Here is an 11941-nt window from a genome sequence, read left to right as displayed (position 1 = left end):
AGCTTTAACAATGAGGCATGCACTCACTTCCTTGGAAGTCTATTTCAGAGCCTTTTAGCTCTGGGCTGTCTGGAAGCTTTAATAAATATGCAGCATACATTTTCCCTGTTAGTTCAGTCCTATTTTGCTACCATCGAGAATACTGCTCCATCCTTGATCTGTTGAACTAAGTCCTCAGACACCCTGTGGCGACTCTGCCTTGTTTGCTGCCCATTACATATCAGACAGAGGTTTCGGAGGGCTCCCTCTGGTGGATATTAAAATTCAACTTTTGATGCTTTTGATGCTTTTTAATATTATTATAATAACTATGTTATTTAGTTGTATTATTTTGCTGTGTGAGATTTTGGGTCACATTCTGCTCTGTTATACTGATATAAGCCTGGAGGAAAATAAGTGATGCAATTCTGCACTTACAACAGTGTAACTGAGGGCAGAATTTGGCCCAATACTGCATGCAACTTGAAGAGGTGTAATAAAATGTGGTGCTGCAAAATCCTTTTTGATATTCACTAAATGTTTGTTTCGCTGTGAAAAGTGTATAAAGCAAAAGACAGACTTTTCGCCCAACCTTACCTGGCATTACTATAGACACCTGTGCATTCCAGAGTATTAGGGACACCACACTAATTACCTTGTTTTTTGGGGGTGAGACTGGGGACCTTGTCCATTTCTGAGGAGTTATTGAATTAATTCATAAGAGCCAATGAAGAGGCTGAGGCCACAAAAAGGGAAGTTGTACTGAATAAAAAACAATTAAACTTCAGGAGGTTGGGCTGTGAGGATACTTTGGGATATATTTTCCCTTTGCTCCCTAAATGTATGAGCTGCTTAGGCCCCAGTCAAACTTTGCTCTTTGGGGTCCTCTTTAAAGCTGATTCTGTTCTCTGGTTGGTTTATGCACCATTCAAAGTAGCAGTAGTGAAATCACTAGGAGAGCACAGAAGGAAGATGTTCAGTACTAGTTTTGTGATTAGACCATTCTCTCCACCTTTCCTCTGACGTGAGCCTTCTTTCCCCCGATTCTTCCTCCTTTCTCCAGGATCCTCTGTGTTTCTTACAGGTCTCTGAGGATCCCTCATTTACCCCCTGTCTTAATCCCAGATTCCCTACACTGTCTTGGGGCCTGCTGTTGCTCCTATTGAAGTCAATAGCAAACCTCCCTTTGCAGATCTTGGCAGCTTAACAAGACTGGATGGGATGGGACGTCCTTCATTGAGGCTGCTCCATAGTGATCCAAGGGGACATTGTTGATTAAAGCAAGGCATGTCTCATCCACAAGCTACATTTTTATTCAGAGCCCAATGGTTAGTTGAAAACCTGACAGCATCTGCTTTTTTTTTTTTTTAAATTGAAGCCTACAGTAAAAAGTGGCCATCTGTGTTTGTAATCCAATTTGCTGCTGTTTCCAGCTATATTCTGTTCCAGTTAGACTAAGCCTCTCTGAAAATGAGATTTCCTGCACAGAACTTAGTCTGCACAAATAACAGTAAATGATGCAATTCAGGTGCCTTGTTACTCAAATTAAGTTCTGCAGATACCATATTAAATTGGCTTGTTCCTTAGCATGTTGTGATGCTAGAACACACAGTAGCCGTTTTATATGTAGTATTAGGCAAAACTGGTAAACTCCAAGGTCAGTTTCTCAACCATGTTGATCAATGTTGCAAGAGCCCCCGTTCTGTTCCTGTAAACCTCTGGGAGCAGATGCTGTTACCAAAAGTCTTTGATTACTCATGGGGTGAGTGACTTCTCTGCTAACTGAATCAGACTTTATTTAAAGTAATTATTTTCCTAGGGTTTGTTTGCTACACTTGCTGTACACGCTGTTGTGCATCAGCCATTAAGAAAGGATTTCAATTGGATTTTTCATTCTGATGTGGTCTCAGGGACCTAGCACTAATGCTGCGTACTACCACTACAGAGATCGGGGCTGAGCTCCAGTCAAACTTTTCTCCCTTTGTGCACTAATTCTAAAGCTGATTCTGACCTCTCCTCTGTGTCCTGTGTGGATAGATAATGCAAGGAGAAACAGCCATCTGAGCCCAAGGTAAAAAAGTACAATTCCAATAGCATATTATATTCTGTGCTATTCCTGCCCCTTCTCCCAGCTCCCCACCCTTCATCCTTAGCCTAAGGTTAGAACTCGGTTTTCCCTCAACTTAACTCCACCACTCCTCCCTCAAATAATTCTGTTTCACCACGAAAATATCAGCCCAGACCAGCAGCTAGAGAATATCTTATCCCATACAGGGAGGACAAAAATGCCACAGCTACAGGAGGCACAAACACATAAGAGCTGCCATACTAGGTCACACCAGTCCATCATGCCCAGTAGCCTGTATCAGATAGTGGCCAGTACTTGTACTCTACCAACTTCTTTCCTATCCTTTATGCTAGGATATAGAGTTCATCTTTAATAAATTCATCCCTAGAGGATGTCTCCACCCTCCACACCTGTCGGCTTTTCTCTAGTCCTTAGTTTAAAAAATCCTCTACAACCAGCAGTGTGGTTCCATTTTGGTTACGGTTGAGCCCATCTCTTCGGTAGAGGCTACTTCTTCCCCCAAAGGCTCCCCAATTCCTAATGAACCTAAATCTCTCCTCCCTACACCAGCGTCTCATCCATGCATTTAGATCCTGCAGTTCTAAAGGCTGAGGCAGTGACAGTTTAGCTTTAACAAACAGCATCTCTTGAGTTCATCCCATGGGAGTTGAACGAATGACATAGACTGTTAAAATGGATTAGGCACCTAGGCTCAGATCCTCAAACATATTTAGGGGCCTATCTGCCACTGAGGATCCAGGCTCTACAGCTGCGGGCAAACGTCTTCCTTGCATTGCTGTGGATCAGTGAGAGAGATCAGGGCTACATGTTTATCAATTTCTTTTCTGTCTCAAATGTGCATTCTCAGTGTGCAGATTTAGTTGGGAGGGATAGTGTGCTAAGCTGCACCTCAGAAATATGTGTTTAACTTCTGGATACCTTAATTTATAGTGATCATCTTCCTCGCTTGGAGTACTATTATATAATGTACATTTCTGTCTCTGTGGAAAGACTGTAGCAATGCAATGAATAATCCCCAGGATTATCCATGGATCTGAAATATCCTTTCCAAGAATGTCACACACACAAGTCAAATGACTTGTAACACCTTTGCTAGGTTCCAAAGTGAATAATGGTGGCCAGCATTTTTGGCTTGAATCTCTTACTTCTAAGAGGCAAGGTGCATACCAGCTTTTCAGCTGTGGAATGGCACCACCTTGTGCCAATTAATTACTAGCTTGGGGCACATCAATGTGACTTTTCCTTCCGAGATGATATTCATTATATGCTGTAAACCATATCTTGAAGGTCTGACAGATAGAGCATTTATTGCAACATCCCTGAAAGACCTTATTGTATTAAGTTTATGTATTATTGAGGGCCGGGATTGTGTATACAAGCTCTCTACAGGGGAAATGTGACAGATGTGAGACCTGGGAATTCAAAAGACTATATAGAATATGTGCCAGACACGTATGGGACCTTTGGGACAAGAAGTGTGAACTGGATTTCCTGGAAATCCCTAGGGAGGGGTTAATTCAAAGTCACCAACTCCAATTATGCTAAAATTAAGCTGTTTGAAGCTATGCTCTGAGATGAGGGTTAGTGGCTGCTGAATACCTGTTACAGGGGCCAAGGTCAAAGGCCCAAGCTGTATAAAGAAATGGCTGACCTGCCCAGTCATTTCTGGTTCTGAGACAGATGCACTTGTTACTCCAGGAAATCCCAGTTGTGGGTTTTGAAGGAGTAAAACCTACCAGAGCCCTAGTTTGGAGTTGGGGTGAGTTCTAGTAAGGTTTCTAGCTTTATTGTTTTAGTATGTCCTCTGTTATGCTTCTACATTAAGAATAAAAATATGCTTGCTTACAAGGAGCTGTGAGGTAATTTATAACTGCCACCATTAGACTGGTCAGAGCCTGCAGAGTGACAGAAAAATGCAAGTGGTGGCCTTTTTAGGCAGTCTGGCTTGCTGTGGATATCTCAGTGTTCATGGAGCTGTGAAGCCTTAAATCCCTGGACAGAATGGAAAGAGATGCTGGTCTCTGCCCAAGCGAGGTTATAGCTGGGACCAGAATCCTAAAGCAGGTGCCCTTGGTAGACCACAGAGGGAGAATACAGGTGCATTTCCCTGAACTGTGACAAAGCTTCTCACACACGATGTTGGAAGAAATCTGTCTCCATTTTGCTCACTATTTACATCTATGAGGTCAGATAGTGCCAAATTATCACATAATGTTTGGAGTTTATTCATGCTGCATGATGATCTTCTCTTCTGAGAGAATCACAGAACTGGTCTGAGGCAGACAGGATACATCAGCATGGTTATGTGTCACAGGGTTATTTATCTTTTTAAATTATACTCAGATTCCTGCAGGGACTTGCTAATGCTCACCTGCAGTTCTTGGGTTGAGAAGTTTGCACAAGAACTTTTCCTAGTAAATAGGTTTGTTTGTACAAAAACATGTTGCAGGTAAGATCTTGGTTCTACACCTCCTTCCCCTAGCTGCATTCCAGGTTCTCCAGCATTTTTCCTCAGTCTCTCATTGTTACATTACCCCTAATGCAGCCCCACTGGTGGTAGCAATGGTGGAAGCTCTAGTGTAAACATCTTTCAGGCATTTTAACCATCATGAGTCTAAACTTGCTCAGATCAGGCTTAGACAACATGGTAGTTAAATGCTGGTGACCAATGGCAGCCTGTCTACACTTGTGCTCCATTGGTACTACCAGAGGTGGATTTATGACATTGCAGAAGAGAGGCAGAAAGAACCTATTTATCTACCAGCAATAATCAGGGAATGGAAGGGACTGGAAGTTGCATCTTCCTCCCAGCTGGAGAGGAAGGTAAGTGCTCCGATCTTTCCCAACAGTGAAGAGTCGAGGAAAGAAATGGTGAGATCGCAGAAAAACTAAGGCCTTATGTACATAGGAAAAAGTTTGACCACTATAGCTCTACCTTTATAACCCCAGGTGGACACTCTTCTTCTAGTATAAGAGTGACTTTTTGCAGATTAGGTTAAACCCCTTCCCAAGTGATACAAGCTTAACTACAACAAGCCACTGTTATGCTGAACTAAGAGTGGCCACAGAGGGTTATAATTAAAGCACTTTAAATACACCCCTTAGCTTATACAAAAAAAAATTCCCATGTAGACATGATCAAGAGAAACAAAACAGCAAAAGAAGGCAGAGGGGTTGGGGAGAGATGGGGGTGGGCGGAGGAGACGCTAAAAGGCAGCAAAGCTCTAGGAGCAATAGAACTCTGGACCGGAAAGAAAACACTGACAGTGGGTGGGTGTATATATTCTATTTTATTGTCAAATAGAGAGGGACAGAAGTTTGAAACAATCCAAGTTACTACTCCCCTCCCAACTCCCCATTTTCCTTTCTTCAGACTCGTCTTTTTTTCCTACTGTTCTATCTCCACGTCTTTCCTGGGGCGATAGGGCTCCTCAGAATGTGCCTACCCTTGTCTGTCCATTATTTGGCACCATCTGTATTTTCTGTTAGACTAGATGACTACCAAAAACATGGTCTTCGTGGTATTTGGTGTGACCCAATTAAAGCAGCCTTCCTTCTGTGAGTGACAGCTCCTACTGGGGGCTTCAAGGTCAGGATGGCAATGGAACTCTAATGGGAAAAGCAGCTTCTGTATGAAAATCAAGAACTACCATGTCTGTAGTGAGAAACTCTACCCAGCAACACAATTAATCAATCAGTGACTTGCATTATGTTTAAATAAACCAATGAAATCCTTGTATGCAAGGTGTATGTTTATAATGACAAAAATCACAGTAAGCAAAATTCTGCTGTCAGGTGCAAACACATAATGACTATTGTGTTCTTTGGGAATCCTGCACATCTTTCCAAGAACAGAACCTGGCCCAATCTGTGAATTAATAGTGACAGTGCATAGTTTGGCAAGAAGAAATGTAACATGAATAAACTGTTCTCTGTATAATTTACAGTATGTGCAATACAAAACAAGACATTCAAATACGTTTTACAGAATACCACAAAGATATAATTACAGTGATTTTAGTCCATTTCAGGAGCAGATGTTCTAGCAAACGTATTTCTGTGGGGGGGGAAAAAGAATATGTGTTAAATGAGGGAGAACAAAATCACAGACTCACATACTTTGTTATAAAGAAAGATATCCTATCTCCTAGAACTGGAAGGGATGTTGAAAGGTCATCAATTCCAGCCCCCTGCCTTTACTAGCAGGACCAAGTACTGATTTTTCCCCCAGATCCCTAAGTGGCCCCCTCAAGGATTGAGCTCACAACCCTGGGTTTAGCAGGCTAATGCTCAAACCACTGAGCTATCCCTTTTGTTAACACAATAGTTCATCGTACAAAGTAAAGTTAATAGGCTGTATAACGTGTCTTCAGCTTGGATCTATTTCCATGCCCTCTAATCCTCAAAAATCCATTTATGACAGAGCCAGAAATATGTCTCAATGTCCCCAGTTAGATCATGGTGGGGAGGAGGAGTGAGAAAGAGACAACAGCTTCGAAGGTGCCATCATAATCTACCATGTCAATATTATCCATGATTAAAGCTGTGTGCAATAAACATGAAACATCTCAAAAAAAAAACACATTTTAAATATCTGCATAAAGAATGGCTTTTGAAACATCTTTGAGCAGACATCATTATGGCTTTCGTTGCATTTTAAGGGCAATCAAGTTTTACCATCATTCTGTACATGATTTCTTTTGTTTTTGAGAACTTTGATCTTTTTCATTGTAAAAGTTGCCAGCTTTTTCCTTTCACAAAAGAATAAAAGCTATGGAGGACGGAGAGGCACAGTGAGGGAATAAAGACCTAGTGGATGCCAGGGACAGTGGGTGTTTCCAGGATAGTTGAGTGAACCTAGCGCAGCAGACTATAGACCTGCTTGTCTGGCATCCTCAGTTGGCCATATATTGCTCCCACTGAAATCAGTTTGGCAGTTTTGCAGATGTTTCAGTGAAAGGTCAAAAACAAACTAAGCCGCAAACCTATCATACAATTGTGTAATGTTGTAAAATGGGGGCAGGGTAGGAGATTAGGACAGAGAATTTTTTCCTTACCACAAGACTTAGTTCGTGCCTGAAGCATATACTTTATTCCCTGCATGGCTAAGGTGACCAATAATTTCAAAAGGTAGAAAAGGAGATTTCCTTCTCATGTGCATATCTAATTCCTTGCATGTAGCTGATCACTTGCCCAAAATCACTCCCGTTGTATTACAGTCAAATGCCCCAAGGTGTTTGTGAACGATGTGGCTCAAAGCTCACTTACTGAACCTGAGCTTCAGAAGAGGAGCCATGACAGGGAAATAATGGAACTGAATGTTCTCCTGGATTAGACCCTGATGTACTTTAGTTACTGGCTAATACATTAGGCTATATGCTTTTTATTATCTGGGAGGTGTGGTTGTAATCAAATGATCTCTTGAATAGATGCACTTACCTCTTCCCGATTACAGCAAACCCCACATATTCCTCCGAGAAAACCGTTGATTACTTGGATGGAACACAGAATTAATTCAATCCCCCCAAAGACCAGAAGAATGGAAAAGAGGGTCAAGTTCCATTCCACGATATTCCTTGGCTCCCGACACTCAGACCACCTGTCATGCTCAAGCAGATACCTGTTCATATCAATTAAAAATGTATTAGAAACTCATGATTCAGTGAAGCCTGTCACTCCCTGGTATTTAATGTATATCAAGAGAGCAGTTGCAATATGTGGACCTAATTCAGATACTACTAACCTTATAAGTGAGGATGAGGGAAGCAAAGGTTTGCTTCATGCAAAACTCCCTGACACTCTAGAATGCAGAGCAGTTATTAGGTATAGACTTTTGATAAACCTAGCCTTGATTTTGTTTTTAAGTATAAATAGAGGGCAGGCACAGGATTGTAGGGGACAGAGGTAGCGTTAACATACCTTTTTATTCTCCCCAATTCCAGAGTCAGACGGAGTGATCTGGTCCTCAGCATAATTTAGAGCAGTCACAGGGCTGCTCTAAGTTATGCCTGGCCATGGCCATGCCCTGGCCCTTTTTCTCCTAGGATTGGCTGCTAGGATGGGGGCTAGGATGGAATTGGTGTAGAACACAGCATGCTGGAGGTTGCCCTTTTGCAAGAGTGTAGTGGGGCGGTTACCCCGCTCCTACCCTGAGCTTAAAACAGCCCTGGGAGAGGGCTGTGGCAGGGGAAAAGCTCAGCTGATAGGGAAAGCAGCCACAGCTGCAGCCAGTGCAATCAGGGCCCAGCTGGCCCTTGTAAGAGGGCAGTGGGCCAGAAGGAAAGAGAGACACTTCCTAGAGGGAGAAGGACCTGGCTGCCTGAGAAGCTGACGAGGGTACCTAGGGTGGAGCATTGCTGGGGAAGGGCAGAGGGAGCTGGGGAACTCCAGCCTAGCAAAGCTCCAGGCTGCAGGCCGAGTTAAGGGTCCACAAAAGAGTACTGGGACTGCAGAGGGGCAGCCCATAGATAGCAGAGGCAGCTGGTCCAACCCCCCCTTGCCAACGATGAGTGGTTAACAGACTGTCATCTGCCCCAGTGAGCGGGGGCTAAATGGAGACTGGCAGTAGCCACTGAGGTAAGGTAGGGATAGTGGGTTTGGGGTGCTCCTGGGAGGGGAGACCCAGAGTAAGGCGGTACTGCAGTGGGCAGAACCCCTGGACAAAGGGCACCGGGGTCCAGGAGAGACATGGGGGCCAGCGGCAGGCGTGACATCAGCCTACAGAGGGCGCGCCGGGCTGGAAGGAGCTAATTCCCTGGACAACCAGCAAGAGGCGCCGTGCCAGTGAGTCGTTGTCCCGCCACAAAGGGACTTAAATGATGCGCAGCCTTTTGAATGAGCTGAGCGCACTGAACACTTCTCAGATGGGGCTCAGAACCTTGCAGGATCTGGCCCTTATTTTAAGATAGTGATTGCATCCAAAGGGAACTTTGCTCTCCATTTGTCACCGTCTTACATGAGACACTCTACTTGGTATCTGCAAACGCCCCTGAACTGCTCTGACCACAGGATGAACTCACTGTGTCCTAAAAGTAAATGCCTGCAGCTCCTGCCCAACTATCTGATCAGAGTATTCAGCAAAAAATGACTCATCTTCTCCTTTCTGTGCCAGTGAAAGCTAAAGAAACCATCATGACAAAAATAGCCAGATGTGTTCAAATCAGATTCTCTGCTTCAGGGGGCCAGTGGAATGTAGGTGCTGCTTCCTGATTCTCAGGCCAGCCAGCTTTGCTCTGGCACCAGATATGCACTGCTCTGGAAACAGGCCTCAAGGGACTACCCACCAGTAAGGTATTGCTGGAGTACGTCGTGCTCTAACCATGCATGCACTCCACACCCTTACTATGCCCCTTACATGGGGGCTGACTTGGAAGTGATGTAGGACTCAGCTATGCCAACTCTATGTTTCATGGGGACTCACTCCACAAAAGGAGAATCCCAAACTAGGGAAATCCAGGGGCTTTTGGGCACCTTTGTGCAGACCAAATAGTTCTATTGTGCGAATATATATCTGGTCACACTTTTTATATTAAGGATACCTTCAGAAATAATTTATTTTACATGAACTGTGTGTAAAGTCCAGGGTTTAAGCTTGGGAACATACCTTGGTATCAACTGCAACAGCTGGATAAATTCTACCACATTGAGTTGGAAATGCTACCAAACCAAGATGTTCTAAACTAATTTAAAGATCTTTGATATGTGGCTTCTGCATCTTGCTTCTTAACTCTAATAACCCTACTATTAATCACCCTCTATGACACATGGTTTCTCAATATGCTTCAGAATCTTAAGCATTCAAAATCTATAGGATCATCAGGATAGTGTGTTTCTGGTCTCCCTTTTTTAAAACTGATTGTTAATAAAGTCCTAAAACTGTGTCGTCTGTCGTTGATTTCCACAGGACGGGGTAGGGGAAGGGGTGGGAGTCAGAATTTGGTTTGTGGATCTCCCACAGTTGCGTAGACAGGAGAGTTACATGGGTGATGCTCACAGCCCCTGGGAAGGAGGTTGTCATTCATGCTGAAACACTAGGGGTCTCTGATGATAAATGCAGCTTCTGAAAGAAGCACTATGATGACCACCTGCAGAATGCTAGGGAACGGTTGCTGGGCTGCTTGAGAAATATTTCCAGGCTATCGTGGCTAAAACGGGCCATATCCAGAGGCCTGTCACGCAGTGTTTCCTATGATAAGGAATGATGCTGCTTTGGCAGTCATTTTGTAAAGCTTGGGATAGTTGTGAACCCCAGTTTACATGGTCTTGAAAATTCTCTTTCAGCCTAAGGGTACCCATCAGCTTTGCTGGAGGGGGAATAATCTATGAGCCAATTAGGTGGTGAGGCAGGGTGAGAGCTGGAGAGGAAGAGAGGGTGTGTGCTGCTTGGAAACAAACAGTTTATTGCGAACACAAATAACTTAGTGACCACACACTGGTCCTGATTTCACAGGTACTGACGCCTCTTGAAACTTTAGTGGGAGTTACAGATGCTTGACACCCCTTATGATCTTGCTCCTCAGCTGTACAGAAGATGATTAGGCCCCCAAAATGAGAATACAGTAGATCCATTAGTTTCTACAAAGATCAACAGCCTTTCTCCCTCTTGACTAGTTTCGGGTCCAAAAGGCAGTCCTTATTCATGTGAGTAGTCCTATGGAAACAATGGGACTACTCATCTGAGTAAGGAGCAAATTAATGGGACAGTTTCTCCTCTCATTTTACACCAGTGCAAACCTGTGTCAGTGTAATTACCCTCCTATAAAACTCAGTAAGCAGTATCAGGTCCATGGTGTTTATATACTGCAGTGCACAGCTTGCTGGTAAACAGACTACTCACCCTCCACTGGCGTTAGTGAAAGGATAGACCCAGTTCTGTTCTACAGCGGAGAGGCAGTAAGGGCCATGGGATAAACCTAAAGCTGAAATGATGAAACAGTAGCCGGACCCCAGGATTCCGATGAAGGCGGCCAGAACAGAGGACAGCATCTGCAGAGTAAACACACAAGTGATTCTCAGCATTCTGACCATTCCCTCTGAGGGCCCATCCAAAAATGATTAAGCAAAAAGCTCACTTACTGCACAGCTTTTCCCACAGTTCTCATGCCCGCAGCATCCACAGCAATTATCGTGTTCTAGTCCAATGAACACTGCAGCTGGGAGGAATATCTACATAAAAACAAATAATTGTGCCTGAGTGTTTGGTAAACTACCCTACAGGCAGGACTGTCCCTAGGGGGTGCAGGGCCCGGGGTGGAAGTGATGGATTCGTCTCTTCTGGGACCAACCAAGCCAGCCAATTACATTGGCCTGCGGAGCCCCCCAAAGCGTGGGGCCCGGAGTGAGGGGACCCAGGGTGGAAGTGACAGATTCATCTCTTCCAGGACCGACCGCACCAGCCAATTGCACCGACCTACGGAGCCCCGCAAAGTGCGGGGCCCAGAGCGGACGTCTACAGGCCATGCATATCAAATTCTGTCCTCACTTTGTTTTTATTTAGATTTATAATTTCACTATTTAAAAATTCTGCTTAGCCGATTCAGTCTTACCCCCATTCTGCTCAAGCAGAGTTCTCCCCTTGGCTTCAAAAGGGGCAAGACTAGGCTTAGGGATAGACTGTGATAAACTATGAGAACTTCTTTTTTTCCTGTTTGTACAGTGCCTAACACAATGGGATCCTGGTCCATGACTGGGGCTCCTAGATGCTACTGCAATTCCAATAAATAATAGTAATATTCTTCGCTGTCAATCCAACACAGTTTTTGACACACGGTGGGTCAAATCCTGCAGTCCTCTCTCAGCGAAAGTGCTCAACAAAGTAGATGGGAGTTTTCACTGAGAGAAGGGCGGATTATGGTTTTGTGGGGTCCTGGACCA

General features: G+C 44.1%; 1 protein-coding gene across 2 annotated transcripts in view; it reads right to left on the bottom strand.

The window, feature by feature from the left end:
• Positions 1-5339: 5339 nt before the first annotated feature.
• Positions 5340-11941, bottom strand: part of TM4SF1 (transmembrane 4 L six family member 1) — a 33093-nt gene continuing 26491 nt past the window's right edge. For both annotated transcript variants that reach the window (XM_065556910.1, XM_024113197.3), the window contains 4 exons: positions 11144-11233; positions 10905-11053; positions 7508-7688; positions 5340-6125 (listed from right to left, as the gene is read on the bottom strand). In XM_065556910.1, the coding sequence (XP_065412982.1) occupies positions 6111-6125; positions 7508-7688; positions 10905-11053; positions 11144-11233 (435 nt within the window). In that variant the 3' untranslated portion in view covers positions 5340-6110. The remainder of the gene's footprint in view (positions 6126-7507; positions 7689-10904; positions 11054-11143; positions 11234-11941) is intronic.

Source organism: Chrysemys picta, chromosome 9 (genome assembly GCF_011386835.1).
Source record: "Chrysemys picta bellii isolate R12L10 chromosome 9, ASM1138683v2, whole genome shotgun sequence".
Classification (NCBI taxonomy): Eukaryota; Metazoa; Chordata; order Testudines; family Emydidae; genus Chrysemys; species Chrysemys picta.
Note: the sequence above shows the minus strand (reverse complement) of the source record. Positions and strands in the feature narration are given on the sequence as shown.